The 19883-nt window shown below is 41.0% G+C and overlaps 1 protein-coding gene across 6 annotated transcripts in view; it reads left to right on the top strand.

Annotated features, from left to right (window-relative positions):
* The window catches only part of LOC116161933 (facilitated trehalose transporter Tret1-2 homolog), a 29275-nt gene extending 9392 nt beyond the window's left edge, over positions 1–19883 (top strand). For 3 of the 6 annotated variants that reach the window (XM_031475430.1, XM_031475433.1, XM_031475431.1), the window contains exons 2-9: positions 4973–5011; positions 5072–5092; positions 13438–13564; positions 13615–13759; positions 13807–14091; positions 14142–14344; positions 14391–14615; positions 19005–19883. In XM_031475430.1, the coding sequence (XP_031331290.1) occupies positions 4998–5011; positions 5072–5092; positions 13438–13564; positions 13615–13759; positions 13807–14091; positions 14142–14344; positions 14391–14615; positions 19005–19682 (1698 nt within the window). In that variant the 5' untranslated portion in view covers positions 4973–4997 and the 3' untranslated portion in view covers positions 19683–19883. Of the gene's footprint in view, positions 1–4790; positions 4917–4972; positions 5012–5071; positions 5093–5147; positions 5272–13437; positions 13565–13614; positions 13760–13806; positions 14092–14141; positions 14345–14390; positions 14616–19004 lie in introns of those variants that run through there. The other 3 variants (XM_031475432.1, XM_031475434.1, XM_031475429.1) reach the window with 3 other exon arrangements.

Below are 19883 nucleotides of genomic sequence, written 5' to 3'. Positions count from 1 at the left end.
TCATTTGAATTAACGAGAATTAATTTGAATTAACGTGAATGAATTTGAATTAACCTGAATTAATTTGAATTGTCGTGAATTAATTTGAATTAACGTGAATTAATGTGACTTAATTTGAATTAACGTGAATTAATTTGAATTAATGTGAGTTACTAATTACAATTATAATGTAAGTTATATTATAGCTAAGCTGTACCATTATATTTAATTTACTTTGGCAGAATGGAAGATCGACTACGTCGAATTCTTGCCTTTTGTGTCTTTGTTTTACATTTACACAATAAATATACTATTATTATAATGTGAATTAACGTGAATTAATGTGAATTAATTTGAATTAACGTGAATTAATTTGAATTTGAATTTTTGGTGTACACCAAAAAATGGTACTTGTTTCCCCCTAGAAAGATTCACTGGTACCCCAAATATTCAAAAGTTAACATAAGACTGAACAATGTAGCACCGGGCCCAGGAGTGCATCAAATGCGCCTCAGGAAAGGAAGGTCTGGACCCTATCCTGCCCTGGCATTTTCCCCTTTTTCAATCTCTCATCATTTCTTCAACGTGGGGGGGGAGGGGGGCGGTAGTGGCCAGTCATCGTTCTCTTCCAATGGCGGGGCTATGCTTCTTGTTCCTCCTTCATTGGTGCATTGCATATTTGTTGGTTCCTCCTTCTGGTTTTTTTATGTGCTTATACATTTGCGCATTACACCTCCATTGGATTAAGCTTAGCTTAGTAAACTCGTTTTTCTCCTTCCTGTCCTTCCTGAGCTCCTTTTTTGTTTCGGGTTTTTCAGTGCCCATCTGTGGTTGTCAATGGCTTGCTTCCTGTTCGGTGACATGGGCGGTTTATGTCTCCCTAGTGTTTCCCTGCCGGTTCCTTGAGCGTCTCGGCGATCCTGTTCCAAGATGGTCTCCCTTGTCCCTTTTTGTTCTTGATCTCGTCCTGCTCTTTTCTCCCCTGCCAGAAGCAGAACAATATTATCAAGACAGAGGATTTCTGGAAGTTGATAAATAGTGTAACGGTAGCTCTAAACTTGGATTTATTTCTATCGTCTCTTATAGAGATAGGGAGATAAGTTCGAACAGTTTAGGAATTACATATCATAGAAAGTTCAAGTTAGAGGGTTGAATTTTCGAATAAATTGTATGGCTGGAGAAATTTTAAAAATCCGTAAGTAACGGGTGGAATTATAGATCGTTTTCTGAGTTATTTGATTTCTATAGCGTGTTGTCCTCTTAATAGGTTTAGTAAATTTTAGGCTCCAGTGAATCGGAGATATAGGTGGTAATCTTATCTTTAATAGCGTTTTTATTGCAAAGATAGCTGAGCTAAAAATTACGGAGATCTGAGATCACCAGTCCGCATTATAGAAATGCAATTCAACTCAATTCCCGTGTGTGGGTTTCTTAAGGACAGCCTAGTTTTTCTTGCACTCAGGAAGTACAGCGATTCTGAATGAATGAATTTTATAGAAAAATGGCTGACGTCATTATTGGAAATGGGCTTAATTGTTTAATAAAGGATAATATGGGGGATTAATCTGTAAGAAAAATTGTGAGGCATTCGGTTCTGGGCCACTGGGATGTTCCTTACGTGGCTCAAGTTCACAGTTTTGATTTTACGGGTCAAGCCGCGAGAGAACTCGTTGTTCAATTGCGTTAGAAGAAATTCGCTTGCTGCGGGAAATTTCGTTCGAGTTTTGACGGAGTGGAAGTTGGATTTTATGGCCATCATAAAACCATTTTTTCTCACTTACGGAAGTATTCGCATAATGTCCATATGTTGTACAGGAACAACAAACTAGAAAAGCCTATGAGTTAAGTATATGCCCATTAAAAGGAGCATCCCGTAAGAGGAAGACCTCTGCTCTGCCTAGGATTGTGTCGAACTCGCTTTCGACTCGCTCGGCACAAGCCGAACGAGCCAAAGGCATGCAACAGTGATAGTTTTAAAAGCAGTGCCGAGCGAGCCGAAGGCGAGTTCGGCACAAACCTAGGCAAAGTAAAGGGTTGACTCTGCCTAGGTTTCCATATCGCCTAGCCCCCCCTTCTTTTTCTTCTTTTCCAGACGAGTATTCCAGACTTTGACGCCATGGTCTTAGTTTTTATGGTTCCTTTCCAAATATTAGGGGATCTGGGGAGTGTGGAATATCCCCCAGTACACAAACATCTTGTGAAACGTTCCTCCATGGAGGGGGAGGTATTCTATTCAATGGTCTCTCGCCTATAACTATCATGAAGTCTTCGTAAGATCCAGGGGGATTCCATAACCCCCCAGACTCCTCGGTGCTACTGTCTCCCACGAAACATTGAGCCCTAAGAGCTCTTGTGGTAGTTTAGCATAAGGGAATGTAGAAATCTTCCTTTCCTGACGAGGATTCCGCATTCCATGACGCCCTGGTGTTACTTTTTACGGTCCCTTTCCTAATGTTGTGCTTTATATGATATGTGCACTCAGGGACGGATTTAGCATGGGGTCATGTGGGCCCGGGTTCATAGCGGCAAATTTTTAGGGGCAGCAAAAAACCTTTCCAAATATTAGGGTGCACATACCATATGTGCACTATACGTTTCGAGGAAAAATGTAGAAGCGGGGGTTCTGGGGAGTGTGGAATACCCTCCAGTACACAAACATCTTGTGATAGTTATACGCAAAGGAACAATAAAACGTTCCTCCATGGAGGAGGAGGAATTCTATTCAATGGTCTCTTGCCTATAACTATTATGAAGCCCTCGTAAGATCCAGGGGGACCCCCCTCCCCCCAGACTCCTCGGTGTTACCAACGGGTGATCAAAAATGAGTTGCTGTCGAGTCGCCTTTGGAAGTTCTCGTTAAATATGATTTGCCATGTAAACAAAAGTTCCAAAGGTGACTCTACAGCAACTCATTTTTGATCGCACAGTATCACCCAGGCCACGAAATACAAAGTTGCGCATGCGCAGATGCAATTTTACAGGGCCGTAGCCAGAGGTACGCCAGGGCAGGCTGAGCCTCCCCTGAAAAATTTTAAGCCTGCCCTAGCCAGATTTCCGAATTTCCTATTGTAATTTACTAGTGTGCTAAAATATATAATTATTACTATTGACGATGTTGCGGTTATCAATTAAACGAACATATCTATGTATAACATGTTTTTTAAAACCCGCAACGCTGCACTGTCTATCGGTATAGAATTACGATATATCAACATCTCAAATGGCCGAGGGCGTCTCGTGAAGTCGGTGGTTTATCACAAATATTTGGTGAAGCTTTGATCTCTTAGCGCATTTTTCAACGAAGGCAAACATATCTCATATTGTAAACATTAGATTCTGCGCAGTCCCAACTTCATTATTTATGACAATATTTCTTCGAATTTGTAACCATAGATGCTTCTAGTATAGAAAAACATATCACATTTAGTAAAAATCGAAAACTAGAAATGTAATTCGCAAAGGGAAACACGTAGTAAAAAATCAAATGTGCGCATGCGCAAACTGCAAAATGACATCTTTTTTACTTACGAAAATCTCTGAAAAAAACTTCTATTACGAGGACGATTGAGAAAATTTAATCTGGTTAAGAATCGGTGATTAAAAACTTTTAAATTTAAAAAATGCGAAGTACTACTTTATTTTGATGTATTTTTCTCGAGCATGCTATTAAATATAAAAGGTAGAGGATTGCGATTGCTTACCGTGAAAGAACAAGTGTGTAAAAGTAAGTGACATTTGATATCTGCTATCGTCTGTGCTGTTTGATGAGCATTAAATTCGTTCCAGGGTACATTTAATGTAGTAATAGGTCACTCTGAGAAATTCAGGGTTTCATTTTAGATTATTATTCATTATTTAAAAAAAATTCCACGTGTGTTCACAAACCTAGTAAATTTTGAATTTTTTGTTAATTTAGGCCAGCCGAGTGGTTATTTGCAAAATAAAATAAGTGCTTATGAAAATAAAGCCAGTAGTGTTTTTTTGAAAACTAGAAATGCCATTACCTACATTTCAGATTTCAGTCTGGAGGCATATTCTCGATATCATTGGAACAAGTTTGTATACGTTTGTAACGCCATTTTGACGTAATCTTGAACCAGTGGTATAGCAAACACACGTTTATGTATGCTTGCTTCATTTGTCATAGTTCAGGAATAGGCCGCCTGTCCTGAATGTTTGTGAGCCTGTCCTGATTATACAGTCTGGCTACGGCCCTGGCCAATTTACTTATCTGTGAACCGATTTTACTGACATTTTAACCCTGAACCCTTCATGTAAAGCCTAATTAAACGCATGAGTCACGCATGCGCAGACTAAAATTCACTACTTCTACGACGATCCTATTTTTGAGACCACATCAGAGTTTGTTTGATTGCTCTAGAAAATCGTTTAAGTGTTCCTGAGTCTAGGGCGTTCCTTCTGGGTAGTTTCCATGGGCGTTTTTCTCTCGCTCATTGTGGTGTGTTTTTAAGTTCTCAACTTGGAGTACTGGACTTTTTCAATTTGTGATTTCTTCTATTTTTCGATGGCTTCATCGACATCGTCGAGTATCTCATCCTCTGGCCGCGCTTCTTAGGTTTACCCAAACTTTTTCGATCGCCCATGGTTACCGCTCGCGTTTCTTAAGCTACAATTTCGCCACTGACGCACTCGCCAATTGATTTTAATTGCCGCCATTACCGGGCACATTTTCAAGCAAATTAATTATAGGTTTATGAGACTTTTTTTTTCTGTTAACCTTTCTAGCCTTGACGTTCATTTCTAAAGTGCACGATAATTTTAATGTACCACGTTGCGTAACCCATCGTGTACCAAACAAACGGTGGTATAAAATGGCACTCAAATCAATTACCTACTGTTGTGTGTTAGTAGCGCATGCAAACATTACAAATTGTCCACTTATCTGATTATCTTAACTAATTGTTCTTGACAAGGTTGTATGTATGTTACAATGTAATAAATCAATTTTGAACGCAATTCCATTTTGTTTCAGAATTTGAGGGAGTTCGCTTGTCAAGATGGATCCCATTAGGTAAGTTTCCATTTCGTTTCGCAATTCGCAGTTGCTAATGTAGCCTTTCCTTTGTTTCAGTGCCAGTTGTTTCAGTCTTCAGTAAGTACTTAAGTAGGCAATTGCGCCAATCAATCAAAATTAATTGAGAATGATTTTTTCGTGCTAAGTTCTGATAATGGAGTACTTAGATGAGCGCGAAACGTCGCGGTGTGCGAATAAGACATGCCGCTTCCTCTAACAGTGCAAGGTGCAGTTAAACTATTTTACTGGGAAGAAAGGTAAGCGAATTGCGTGAGAGCCGAGACGCGTTCGAGGCAAGTGAGTGTCGACGACGTAAATTTACGATGGGCGCGTGGGGCCCTTAATTAGTCCAGGGAAATTTTCTACAAATCGCTTAGAGTAGGTTAGTAGTTATTTTTGTACGAGAGATGCGCACGTGTCGCGCGCGAGTTTTATCGATTAATGTGAATGGCACGCTAATTGGTTCATAATTTGATTATTTGCGGTTAGCGCGGCGATTTCCGACGTGATTCCACAATTACCGTCTTTTCCAGTTGACGAGTAAACACGAGCAAAAACGGGAGGAAATACAAATGAATAATATACATGAGGCGCTTGACCTTTTATTTATTACGTCCAGTTAATTAATTCATTCAATGCACTTGCATTAACCATCTTCCGGATTTTTACGCGTTAATTTGTTCTGTTTATATTATTTTATTTCCCATTTATTTTAGAGACACCTTTCTCACTTTCTCTCCCAAATTACTTCATATCTTCTTCAATTTCATCTGAAACCAAGTTCACATAAAATTCTTCCATTGAACTCTTCAAGCTTCTTACACTTTGTCTTCAATTTTTCTCATAAGGTACTCCCCCCCCCCCCCCAATTGCAATCATACTACTTTAAAGTTGGCTTCAAGTTCCTCGAGTACCTCTCAGGTTTCCAAGTGCTCTCAGCTTGGTTTTAATTTTTCTGAAGTTCGCTTCTCAAGTTCCTCTCAGGTTGTCAGTATCTTCTCGACTCGCTTCCATCTAAGTTTCTCTAAAAGTTACTGCTCTTCTCAAGTTCCTTTTTTTAATCGTTTCTTATCTTTAGGGACCACAACCACATCCAGAAAGTATGAGGACCATCGCATCTGCCTTTTGTTTGCCTGGGGGGTATTCCATACTCCCTAGATCCCCCGGTAGTACCTGATACTTAAAGATCTTTAGAGCCACTACATAACAGAAAGTGGGAGGACCATCGCAGCTGCCTTTTGTTTGCCTGGGGGGGGGGGGGGTATTCCAGGCCCCCCGGTAGTACCTTACACTTAAAAATCTTTAGAGACCACTACACAACCGGAAGTGGGAGCGTCTTCGTATCTGCCTTTTGTTTGCCTGGGGAGTATTCCATAGCCCCCAGACCCCCCGCTAGTACCTTATACTTAACAATCTTTAGAGACCACTATCCAACAGAAAGTGGGAGGACCATCGCATCTTTCTTTTGTTTTCCTGGGGGGTATTCCATAGTCCCCAGACCCCTCGCTAGTACCTCATACTTAACAATCTTTAGAGACCACTACCCAACAGGAAGTGGGAGGGCCATCGTATCTGTCTTTTGTTTGCCCGGGGGTATTACATACCCCCCGGCAGTAGCTTTAACTTTAAAATCTTTAGAGACCACTACACAACAGAAAATAGGAGGACTATCGAATCTTCCTTCTGTTTGCCTGGGGAGTATTCCATAGCCCCCAGACCCCCCGCTAGTACCTTATACTTAACAATCTTTAGAGACCACTATCCAACAGGAAGTGGGAGGGCCATCGTATCTGCCTTTTGTTTGCCTGGGGGGTATTCCATACCCCCCAGACCCCCTGGTAGTACCTTACAGTTAAAAATCTTTAGAACCACTACATAACAGAAAGTGGGAGGACCATCGCATCTGCCTTCTGTTTGCCTAGGGAGTATTGCATAGCCCCCAGACCTCCCTCTAGTACCTTATACTTAACAATCTTTAGAGACCACTACCTAACAGGAAGTGGGAGGGCCATCGTATCTGCCTTTTGTTTGCCTGTGGGGTATTCCAGGCCCCCCGGTAGTACCTTACACTTAAAAATCTTTAGACACCACTACACAACCGGAAGTGGGAGGGCCATCGTATCTGGGGGGTATTCCAGGCCCCCCGGTAGTACTTTACACTTATAAATCTTTAGAGACCACTACCCAACAGGATGTGGGAGGGCCATCGTATCTACCTTTTGTTTGCCTGGGGGGTATTCCATACCCCCCAGACCCCCCGGTAGTACCTTACAGTTAAAAATCTTTAGAACCACTACATAACAGAAAGTGGGAGGACCATCGCATCTGCCTTCTGTTTGCCTAGGGAGTATTCCATAGCCCCCAGACCTCCCGCTAGTACCTTATACTTAACAATCTTTTGAGTCACTACCCAACAGGAAGTGGGAGGGCCATCGTATCTGCCTTTTGTTTGCCTGGGGGGTATTCCAGGCCCCCCGGTAGTACCTTACACTTAAAAATCTTTAGAGACCACTACATAACAGAAAGTGGGAAGACCATCGCATCTTCTTTTTGTTTCGGGGGGGAGGGGGGCTCCATGCACCCCAGACCCCCCGATACTGCCTTATATTTAAAACTCTACATACCACAACACAACAGAAATAAAGGCGGCCATCGAATCTAACTTTTTTGCCTGGGGGGTATTACATACCCCCGATAACCCCCAGACCCTCCGGTACTGCCCTATACTCAAAAATCTTAGAGACCACAGTCAACACAACAAAAAGGATGACCATCGAATCTTCCTTTTGTTTGCTTGGGGGGAGGTATACTCCCCAGACCCCTCGGTACTACCTTATACTTAAAAATCTTGAGAGACCGCAACACAAAAGAAATTAGTGCCGAGGAGGGGGGGGGGGTATGGAATCTGTGTCATATTTTTTACACTCCAGACTCTTCGGTGCCAATGTTAGGGACCGTGCCTTTTGTTTTCCCCTCAGACTCAACAGTACTCCCTCATATTTAAACATCATTAGGGACCACAACACAAAGAAGGGGGACCATTGAAACTTCCCTTTGTTTGTCCCCATACCCCCTCCCGGCCTCCGATACTGTCTTGTACTTAAAAATCCACAACAAAACTGAAAGTAGGAGAACCATCGAACTTTCCTTTTGTTCTCTTGGAGGATATTCCCCCCCCCCCCCCCGCAAGCGTTTGACATCCAAGCCTAAAATGCAATCCACTTCTTCCAATGGACTATTTCTCTACCAAAGGATCTGCACTTGTGTGGTCCTGATACAATCAATTCATTTTTTGTACTCGTTTGGTATCAAAAAAACTTAAAACTTATGCAGGAGATGGCATGCTGTGCTGGTTACACAATTAGCTTTGGGGAGAACATCTTAGTATTGATACAATCAGTTCGCTTTTTGGTACAGTTTTGGTATCAGGAGAACAATATATTCGTGTAAGAGCCGCAACGGTTTTGGTATTTTTAATTTGTGTAAGATTCTTGCGCTTATATGCTCCTGATACGATCCTATGACTAAGGTTTGCAATTTCTGTGCGCCCAATTGACTTAGATAGTTGGTAGTAATACATTGTTTGTCAATTCTGGGCTCCTGATACAATTAATTAGTTTTCGTTACTCTCTTAGGATCAGGAAAACAAAAGTCGTGTAGGAGATGCAGACATTTTGATTTTGTGACTATGCTATTGATATAATTCTATGACCAGAGTTCTCAGCTCTTTGTCTTTGCTTTGAGGGAGATCTAGTAGTAACACGACTTTAGTAAGATCTGCGCATCGGCGTTTCTGATACAATCAATTCGTTTTTGATACAGTTTTGGTATCAGGAGAATATGTAGGACAACAATATGTTGGAACATTTCCATTGAACATAGAAAAATATGTTCTCCTGATACGTAGAAAAAATTAGCAACAATGCTTCAGAAACACATCCTAGTTTATTATGCACCCCTGATACAAAAGGGGTGAAACGAAAATAGCCTGTTCAGCGCAGGAAAATGATATCATCACACCTTAAGTTCTTTTTGTAGCCAGAGAAAATGCCATACACTCTTCTAACTGACACTTCGTGAATTACCACATAGGGGAAGAGAGATAAAAATAAAGTATCGTAGTAGTTCTCTTGATCATAGAAAGATATTATGTGTTCTTGGTTACCAGAGAAAATTTTTCTAACAGATGCTTCGTGAATTAGGGGCACGAAACACCACTTCTCCATTATATTCTCCTGATACCAAGATACAAAAATAAAGTGGTGACACACTTTTCTTAGGCATATAAAAAGAGCTGTCCAAGATTTCGAAAAATGTACAATATCAGATACTCCGTGAATTAGGAGTAGGGTTCTTGGGCACAGAAGAAGAGCTCCTCATGAATTATGTTTTCCTGGTAGCCAGAGAAAATGTACATATTCTTCTCTTGTGGATAGAAAAGGATCTCCTGATGGAATATCTTATAAAGTTTCTTAGATGAAATGTACATTTTTTAACATATACTTCGGAAATTAGGAGCAAGAAACACCTCTTCGCATATTATAGCCTCCTGATGAGAGTGAGATCTTTATTTTTTCCCCCGTATCTCTTAACCGAGCATTTTCAAACTATATATTTTTTTTAAAGTTCTTTAAAATACAGAAGAATGTTTATGACAAAGGTTTCATTGAATAACCTACCGTTAAAATAAGTATACGGGGTCAGATAAGTAAGTTATAGAACCTAACCTCATTTTATTTAATAGAACACCCTGCATATTGAATTCTAATAGGATACCACCTTAAATTCATTACAAAAATTGAAAACAATATTTGTTCAAAAAATTGTAAAAAATTAAAAAGTTTCAAAATTCAAAAATCTTGTATTTTTTAAATTTTTGTAATTTTTTAAATATTTTAGAATGTTTTTGGATTGATTTGGTATCACTTGGATCTTTTTTTAAATTTACCGTTTAAGGTTTACAATTTTTTGTTTTTTTAAATTAAAAACGTTCTTTATCACTTTAAATTTATTTTACTTTTAATTCAAATTTCAACCGGTAACTGGTAATATGAAAAAGGACTTGGCAAATTTTGATTTGCAACAACCAATCCGGTTATAAATATTTGTGTTATTGTTGGTAATCGATTTAATTGTGCAATCTGCCAACCAAACCGCAATCGGCGTTTAACCTAATCTTGCGGTTTTGCAAAAATTAAAGCGATTGTTTTTATGCAACTCGTTCCGCTTCGACCTCTCGCCAAGAGTAAAATTGGCAATCCCACGCTAATTTGCGAAATAAAAATCGGTCTATCGCACACCTCTAATGCAAATATTTAGCGCGATACGCTTGATGAAATACGAAAAGCGAAAGGTTAGGAATTTTTTGGATTAGTTTGGATCTTGGAAATCTTCCCACTCTTCTTGTTTCTCAAATTCTTCCACGTCACTCACGGAAGGTTTTGGATTTCTTAAATTTTTTTAATTATGCCCACTGTCGGGGTATTTTCCATATTTTTTCCCATGCTGTGTCGGATTCTTCAACTTCTAATTTTTCCGGTGTATTGTTGTTTTTCATAATTATCAGACTCCTTCTTTCTTCCCCTATATGGGGTTTATGGTCTTCTAATAACCAAAAACTTACCAGAAACGCATTAATTTCACCAGGAGCACAGAGGCACAGATCTTATGTTATCACCAACAATTTTCTCAAAACTAATTGTATAAAGACCACAGACATAGCATCCTTAACTCTAGTCGTAAAATTGTATCAGGAGCATATAACAAAAAAAAACCAAGAGAAAACCTCGGAGAAAACAAAACCAAAGTATCAGGAGCATAGAAGAACAGATCTCATTAACGTTCTATTACTAACAAAATCGTGCTCAACGCTACCTGTGCAAGGAGCATAGTCAAAATTAACAATAGAATTATATCAGGGGCAAGAATCTTCAAACAAATTAAAAATACCAAAATCTCAAAATTTGTTAACATTTTATGTTTTCCTGGTACATAAGATGCATCGATGAAGAATCAAGACTATCTTAAAAACGATATCAGGATCTCAGAAATTTATGGATAAAAATGTTATGTTATGCTCTCCTAATATTGAACGTTCAAAATTGTTGTCAGAATCATATGACGGTAAGTACATTCTTTTGTGTATTAGGTTCTCGGAAATACAAAAATTACGATCATTATTATCAAATCTCAACGCTATAAAATTGGTTGACAAGTGAATTTGAACGTTTTATGTTTTCCTAATATCTATCCATCAATAAACAACCATTTTGTTATGGCTCTTTTTCAAACCGTATCAGGATCTCATCAACGTAAGAAGATTAAGATTTTCTGAACAACATAAGTGTTTGCATCAGGATCACAGAAGTCCCAGGTACTGACAAAAACGCACTGGCACAAGTTAGGCTCTCATTTATCTTTTAAATTTGTTGTATCAGGATCACATGGTGGTAAGATGGTATTAGGTATACAGAATTATCAGGATAACAGAAATATGGGACTGTAAAATTTGTTCACCACGTGTTATGCTCTTCTAATACAAATTTGTCGTTTAAAATTATATCATGTTCATATGAAGGTACGAAGATACTTATATTTGAACGTTTTATGTTTTTCTGCATCGTTTTATCACGGCCGTGTTTCAAAACTGTACCAGGTTCTCATCAACATAAGTCACTACCAAAAACGAATAGATTGTATCTGAACCACATCTTACCAAGATTGTATTACTACAAGATCTTCCGCAAGGTCCAGACAAAAATCTGGGAACTCAGGCCATATAAATATATCAGGAGCATATAAACCCAGGAATAAAAATATTTGCATCTCCTACACGACATGTATGTTTTTCTGATGCCAAAAGACCTAATCAATTGTATCAGGAGCCCAGAATTGGTTATTACTGTGGTCAAAACCGATTGTATAAGGAGCACAGATAAATAGTTGTAAACCTTAGTTATCATCATATCAAGAATCTTTCAACAAATAAAAAAAGTAGCAAAATCTTTGCGTTTCCTACAGGAATTTTATGTTCTCCTGATACAACAAATTACCAAAAACTAATAGGTAGTATAAGCACAGATAAAAAGTTGTAAACTTTAGTCATAGAATTACTCCTAGAATCATATCAGCAGCATATAGGTCCAAGAATTTAGATGTTTGGTTCTCCTACACGAGTTTTAAAAATACCAAAATCTTTGCGTCTCCTACACAAATTTTATGTTCTCCCGATACAAAAAAAATACCAAAAAAGAATTGATGATTGTATCAGAAGCACAGATGAGCAGATCTTACTAATGTTGTATTGCTACAGGATCCCCCTCAAAGCGCAGACAAAAAGTTGAGAACTCTGGTCATAGAATTATATCAAGAGCATATAAGCCCCATAATGAAATTGTTTGCATCTCCTACAACAATTTTTATGTTTTCCTGATGCCAAAAGAGTACCAAAAGCTAATTAATTGTATCAGGATCACAGAAAAGTGTCAAAACCTTCATCAAAGTCAATGGTATCAGGAGCACAGATAAAAAGTTAGTCATAAAATCCTATCAGGAACATACAAGCGCAAGGCTCTTTCAAAAAATTAAAAATACCAAAATATTTGCGTGCCGTACACTAATTTTATGTATTACTGATACCAAAAAAGTTCTAAAAACGAATTTATTGTATCAGAAACACAAAGGTGCAGGCCTTACTAATGTTGCATTACTACAAGATCCAGACAAAACGCTAACAGAATCAAAATGTTCGCATCATTTGCACGAGTTTTATGTTCTCCGGGTGCCAAAAAGGTACCAAAAGCTAATTGATTGTATCAGGAGCCTAGAAGTGACTAAGATTTTATTACTGCCAACTATCAAAACCTTCTTCAAAGCTGATTGTATACAGAGCCAAGTAGAATGGTGTAAACTTTAGTCACAGAACCATACCAGGAGCTCGAAGCTATAAGCAGGGCCGCAATACCAAAATATCAACAACTGACACCAAGATGAGTTCTTATTTCTTCTGATCCTAAGGGATTCCCAGAAACTTGACGATCGTATCAGGAGCACAGATTTTATTCTTCGGTTCTTTGGCATCTTGGGGTATTTTCCATTGTCCACCTTTTTTATAAGCCGGGTCCACTCAACTTTCGCTTACACAGGAAGTTACTCCTAAATGTTGTCGGTAATAAAATGGTTGAATTGAAACTGCTTCAACTACTAAAATCAAATTAAACTCTCGCTCACAAAAATGGAGAGCGGGCTCCCGTTACAGTACCCCCTCCTTGTTTCTAAACTAATCACTCTAATTATTTTGAAACCAAACGTTGGACCAAGACTGGGACACTCCAAAGTCAGTAAGTGTGCTTTCTTTACGTCGATTTCAAAAAAGATCGCAGATTTTTAGTGTAGACTCGGGCTAACTTCTCTCCTTGTTTTAGTCTCGAAGAGAACGCCAAGGCAATTTTGGAAGAGCAGAAACAGGAAGAGCAATTTAGTGCGATTATAGTTAGTTGTAAATCTCTCAGCTATTATGAGGGGAAAAAGTTCAAAGCAGTATTACCTCAGGTAAGTTTGCCGATCGACGCGCGCCGAATATTGACGATCCTCCCACGCAGATCCTTGCCGTAGCAATCGCCGCCACCTTTCACATAGTGGTCGGCATGTCGCTGGCCTATTCGGCAATCTTGCTACCTCAATTAGAAGAATCTCAAAATGTTACCGGCAGCATACAGGTGACAAAGACGGAAGGGTCTTGGATAGGTGAGTGGAGGATCTGAGTTGTGCTATTTACTCTTGTTGCGTTTCAGCTAGCGTCCTTGTCATCTTCACACCTGCCGGAGCGCTTGTAGCCGGTGTAATTATGGATGCCATCGGCAGACTGAATATGTTAAAGTTAGCGTCTATCCCATGCGTTTTGGGGAACGTACTTATCGCGATGGCAACTAACGTCCCGATGATACTGAGCGGACGAATTCTTCTGGGTATCGGTTCGGCGTGGGCGACGAGTCCGGCGATCGTCTACATTACCGAAATTGCCAAGGCGGACTTGCGCGGTTCGCTCATCTCGATGGCGCCCGGCTTTGCGTCGCTAGGTAGGCAGGATCCTCCGCAAGATCTTCGGTAGTAACCGATACTCTTGTAGGCATGGTGCTCGTTTACCTCAAAGGCTGGTTTCTCGACTGGCGTCTCGTCGCGTGGCTCACCAATATCTACGTCGTGGTTCCGGCGATTCTGATCATGTTCATACCGGAAAGTCCCGCCTGGCTCGTGTCGAAGGGGCGCATTGAGCAGGCGCGAAAGTCGCTCGAGTGGATCAATCGGTTTCAGCCGCAGCCCGAGCATAAGGTTAGCGCAATCCGTTCGCGACATTCGCTCTCAACTGCACTTTTAGTCGGAGTCGTTCGCCGAAATGCAACTCGCCTACCTGCAAAAGGAGCACATGATCAAAAAGGAACAGGAGGCGCAGTCGCTCGGCGGCAACGGCGTGCTGAGGAAGCTTAAGATGTTCGCACGGCCGACCGCTTGCAAGCCGCTGGTCATTTTGACCGGTTTGTTCTTCTTCCAGCAGTTCTCGGGAATCTACATCACCCTGTTTTATGCGGTGACGTTTTTTAAGGTAAGTAGGCAAAACGCGTCTTTAGCGAATTGGTCTAACACCCACGAAATACGGCAACGGATCCGCGTGATACTTAGGTTTGCAAAATCAGAAATTAGTGAGGGCAGATGTTTTATATGGATTTGAGGTCCTTAAGGGACCTATTTTCTGGTTTAAATGTCGATATTGCCTAAAAACCGCATTAATTTTTAGACAATTCGATAATTGTCAAAAATTATCACTTTTTTTATGACATTTTATACGGGGATTTCAAAAATACCCCCATCGCATTATGCAGAAATGCACGATTTTGGCCGTACGGGTCAATTTTCGTTTTTTGAATTTTGCATACTTTTACAAAAAAGTTGATAATTTCGCTAATATTCAAGGTATTCGAACGGATGACACGGCTATACAAAAAGGGAGCATGAGGCTATCGGATGACACTTTGTGCGCCATACAAAAGTTCCAAATCGTCTTTGCAAAACGACACCAAAGCTGAAATGAAAAAACTAAGCGAAATGGGCGCAAAATGGGCACTTGCAGATGAAATTCTGTGGACTTTTCGTTAGTAAACAATTGGGTTAGGTTCCACGTCTTCGACAGACCCTTTCTATTGGGACAGTAATGTCAAAAGTGCGTTAAACCTGAACCGATGTGAAAACCCAAATTTTTTCAAAAATTTTCAAAAAAAAAGTGTTTTCTACTAAAATTGACCCCGAACCACTAGATTAAGTGAATGAAACGTTCGGCGGAGATTTGAGGTCCCTAAATGACCTGTTAAATGATATTGTTTAAAAATCGCATTGATTTTTAGACAGTACAATAATTATCAAAAATTGTCGCCTTTTTCGATGACATCTTATACATTTGACCACGGGGATTTCAAAAATACCCCCATCGCATTATGCAAAAATGCACGGTTTTGGCGGTACGGGTCAATTTTCGTTTTTTGAATCTGGCATACTTTTACAAAAAAAATTGAAAACTTCGCTAATATTTAAGGTATTCGAACGGATGACAAAGCTATACAAAAAGGGAACATGAGGCTATCGGATGACACTTTGTGCGTCATATAAAGGTTCCAAATCGTCTTTGAAAAAACGACACCAAAACTGAAATGAAAAAACTAAGCGAAAAGGGCGCAAAATGGGCACTTGCAGGTGAAATTCTTTGGACTTTTCGTTGCTAGACATTTAGTTTGGAGACCTCTGACAGATGCTTTCTCTTCGGACAGCAGAGTCGCAAGTGTCCGAACCGATGTGAAAACTCAGATTTTTTCGAAAATTTTTATTAAAAAAGTTGAAATTTTGTTTCTTACTAAATTTGACACTGAACCAGGAAATTAAGTGAATGAAAGAATTTGGCGGAGATTTGAGGTCCCTATGTGACTTTTTTGAGGGTTCAAAGATTGGTATTGGCCAAAAATCGCATTAATTTGTAAAATACGGAAAATTAAAGCCAGTTTGACGCAAATAGTCAATTGTGACACATCGAACGCGATTATGTGTAAATCCAGAGACGAGTTGCATCGAAATTTTCAAAAAAAGTCACTTTGTAGAGGTGATCCCTCACAAATTAAAACAAGTATAAATTGTGCACAACTCTTTTGCAGATAAAGCGCATGTTTTTAACCGAAATAGCTTTTGTTTTGACATCACCAACGGATATATTTCTTGCAGACGTCTCATTCGCCTTTTCTAAGTACCCTCTTCCGACAATCCGTTCTGGAGGTATAAGCGAATATACCCGATCACCATAAGAGGATTTTTCTCCTGGAGTTTCGTTGATCCCATAAAAATTGGCAAAGTTCCCCTAGGTCAAGGCTCGTAGACGTGCTATGTGAAGTGCATTAATGGACAACGATCCACAAAATCTAGATTGATCTGCCTTGCGTCTCGGCGGAAGACCGGCACGTTATTGCGACTTCCTCTATTTATCTCCTGTCTCTTTTTATTTTGCTATTTACATTTTGCGATTAGAAAAACCGAAACGGACCCAACGAAAATTTCGACACCGCGTCCCTTGTCACCCGATCTGAAAGCCCCGATTATTGGCTACTCTGCGCTTTCGGCTCGGCGCAAGGGAACCACCGATTCGTACGCATCACTGACCGGGCTAATTGCTTCGAAAAAATTCGGCCCCCCCCCCCAGGTGAATAGCATTTTATGAAAAAAAGACTAGATGATTCGCCGAATGCCCTCGAGATGGGAAACTTTCGGTTAGCCGAGCAATTGGCGAGAAAGTGCCTTAGAAGCATACCCTAGGCCCCTTTACGAATCCAAAGTACAAAATCGCTACTCGATACGCCTCTTCCCCCTCCCGTTTCCCGGCTACTGTGGCTTCACTTCTCTTCCGGGCCCGGGGGGTGGGGGTGCGTTCGTTTCGCCACCTCCTCTTTCCCGAAACGCCTTTTCCTGTGCAAAATCCGAATTTGTACTCGAAAAATTCGCCCGTGCTCCGCTTCGCATCGCGCGATTTCGGTACCGCCCTATTCATACGCACCACGGACCGGACCAATCGCACGAAACGTTAAGTTCGTTCGTATCTCCCTTCCTTTCGGGGCGCTTGCGCCAAACCGAAAACAAATCGAAAAGTGTGTACTTCTAACAGCTACAGTATCAACCCCTCGGGTGTAATAACTGTTCAGTCAAGTCCCAAAAAAAAACATGATTTTGCGTCAATGTGTACATCTTCTTACGGCAACTCCCCCCCCCCCCACGCAGGTAATTTAATTTTTTACCATACCTGGTTCGACGCACCCATGCTTCCTTAACCGATAGCACCAAGTGGCCCGCGTAATACGTATGGGGTTCTTATCCCAACTTTGAATTTGTTTGCGTGGGGGGGGGGAGGGGGCAAATTTTGATTCTTTCGAGGTTTCTCCGGCTTAAGCCCTCGTCGCTACACAACTTAAGAGAAAACTTACAATTGGCCCAAAGCGGCCCTCCGACGACGGCACACTACCCCCACCTCTCCGACGAAGGGGGGGGGGGGTCTAATGAAAACCGGACGAAATGCGATGTTATCGAATAATAGCCTGTACAAATTATTTACGGTGGCCGAATCGCATGGGGGGGGGGTTGAAGAATGCACCGACGCCATTCTTCTGACGTCCTTTTTGCACCCTCCCGCCGAGGGTTACAACAATCAATTTTTTAACGTTGGTCTCGTATTCATACCCTACAATCGACGCAACCCCCCCCCCTCCGTTTATAAATGGCTCTTTATCGTATTTTGACGTTTCTTTGGAAACGCCGAGGGTTAGAACGATGCGGTTTTTAGCTCATTTTTTAAGAATTAAAAAGGCTGTGCTGTTTGCGCTTTGTCGGTCTGTCTGCCCGTCCGTCCGGGGCCACTTATGCAATATTTAGCCTACACCTGAAGATGGCCATCAAATTTCGCTGTCTCAAGGTGCCCCCCCCCCCCCCAATTAATTATTTCCTGAGATGCCCTTTTTAAATGTAAAACGTACGTAAATTTTACATGCGACAACCAACTGGTCTCAGAATTTGCATACGCATGCCTTTAGTGGTGCCAAGTAACACTTTTGAAAAGGGGGTGATGGGGGGGGGGGAGTAAACACGTATTCTAATGATATTTTGCGTATATTAGAAAACGCAGAGGGTTAGAAATGCGGTTTTTTACGTTAGATTCCTATATCGAACGGTCGCATTCTAAAATGCACGGCGATTTCAGTGAATGTGCGAGGCGATGCCGAACGATACCTACGATTGTGCGTTGTAATGCGCGATGCGACGCCGAGCAATGTATCACCGGTTCTACACCAACGTTAGACAAGGTGGCATCTACACTCGGATCGTCACTATCCCCCCCCCCCCCACACATACACAATTGCCAACAAATGGCACTTTTTTCATATTTTCGAGTTTATTTGGAAACGCCGAGGCCTGGAACGGTGCGAATTGTTACGTAGATCTGGATCTGGAGTTTAAATGCATGCGCCAAAAATCGTACTACGCATGCGCAATAGGCAACTTTCTTATGTATGGAGCAATTTAATCGAAAAATCTATGGTGGACCCCTCTAATAAAAGCAAATAGAATTCATGCGCAAGAAATCGTGCTGCGCATGCGTAAACGCAAGTTTCTTAGTAATGGAGCAATTAGAACGAAATTTTTGTGGTAGGTTCATATAATGAAAGCAAACAAAATAAAAGTGAAGAGAAAATCAATTGATTTCGTAGAAAAATAAAAAATAAAAATCCGTTGATAACAATACCTGTGGATTTCTTTAGTATATATCGCCACTGTTAAATATTCTGATATTTGTTTCCCCTGTTGGGAGTGGACTCATTTTAGCTCTTCTTTAGTTCTCCAAGATTTGTGGTGATTTGTTACCAAAGTATCCTTCATTCGTCCTTGTTTGATCGAAACTCACTTCTTTCAGGATATTGGAAGCACGATCAATCCTTACTTAGCTTCCGTCTTCATCGGCACCGTGCGCTTCGTAATGTCGATCGCGAACACCTGGTTCATGCGCCGCTTCCGTCGGCGAACCCTAATCGCCGTCAGTTGCGCAGGCATGGCGGTCTGCATGTGCGTTTCCGCGTTGTTCACCAAATGGATCCAAGACCGCACCACGACGCACACCTGGGTACCCGTCCTAATGCTTCTCCTCTACGTCGTCGCCTCAATGCTCGGCCTCCTATCCATACCGTGGACGATGACCGCCGAACTCTTCCCGCTCGAAATCCGCGGCGTCGCGCACAGCATCTCCTACAGTCTCGCCCAACTGCTGATGTTCGCCTCGATCCAGTGCTACTACGACCTGACGAACCTCGTCGGCGGATCGTCCGGCCTCCAGTACTTCTTCGCGGCCGTCTCACTCGGCGCGTTGCTCTACAGCTTCATTTTCCTGCCGGAGACGCATCGGAAGAAGCTGAAGGACATCGAGGCGTACTTCGTCGACAACACCGCGTACTACTCGCTGACGTGCTGCAAGCCGAAAAGCAACGCGGCGGATAACCGGCAGCGCAAGCCGATCGTGAGGAACCCGCGCGTTGCCAGCAAGCATGCCAAAATGCCCAAGGGCGAAATCGAAAAGATTCTCTTGAGCCGAGCGTAAGCCAACTTAAGTATTATAGCGAGCACGACAACAAATTAGTAATACATGACAAATAATATAGGTAGTATTGATTAAGGGCGATAATTACGTGATTTATTTATTTAGATTATGGTTTAGAAGTACTTATATGTAGTTTTTTTCGTTATGTATTGATGTGTTTGTGATAATTTCTGAAAATATACAATTTTGTATGATTTATTA

Source organism: Photinus pyralis, unplaced genomic scaffold, assembly GCF_008802855.1.
Source record: "Photinus pyralis isolate 1611_PpyrPB1 unplaced genomic scaffold, Ppyr1.3 Ppyr1.4_LG10, whole genome shotgun sequence".
Lineage (NCBI taxonomy): Eukaryota > Metazoa > Arthropoda > Insecta > Coleoptera > Lampyridae > Photinus > Photinus pyralis.
This window is presented reverse-complemented; position numbering and strand designations above follow the sequence as displayed.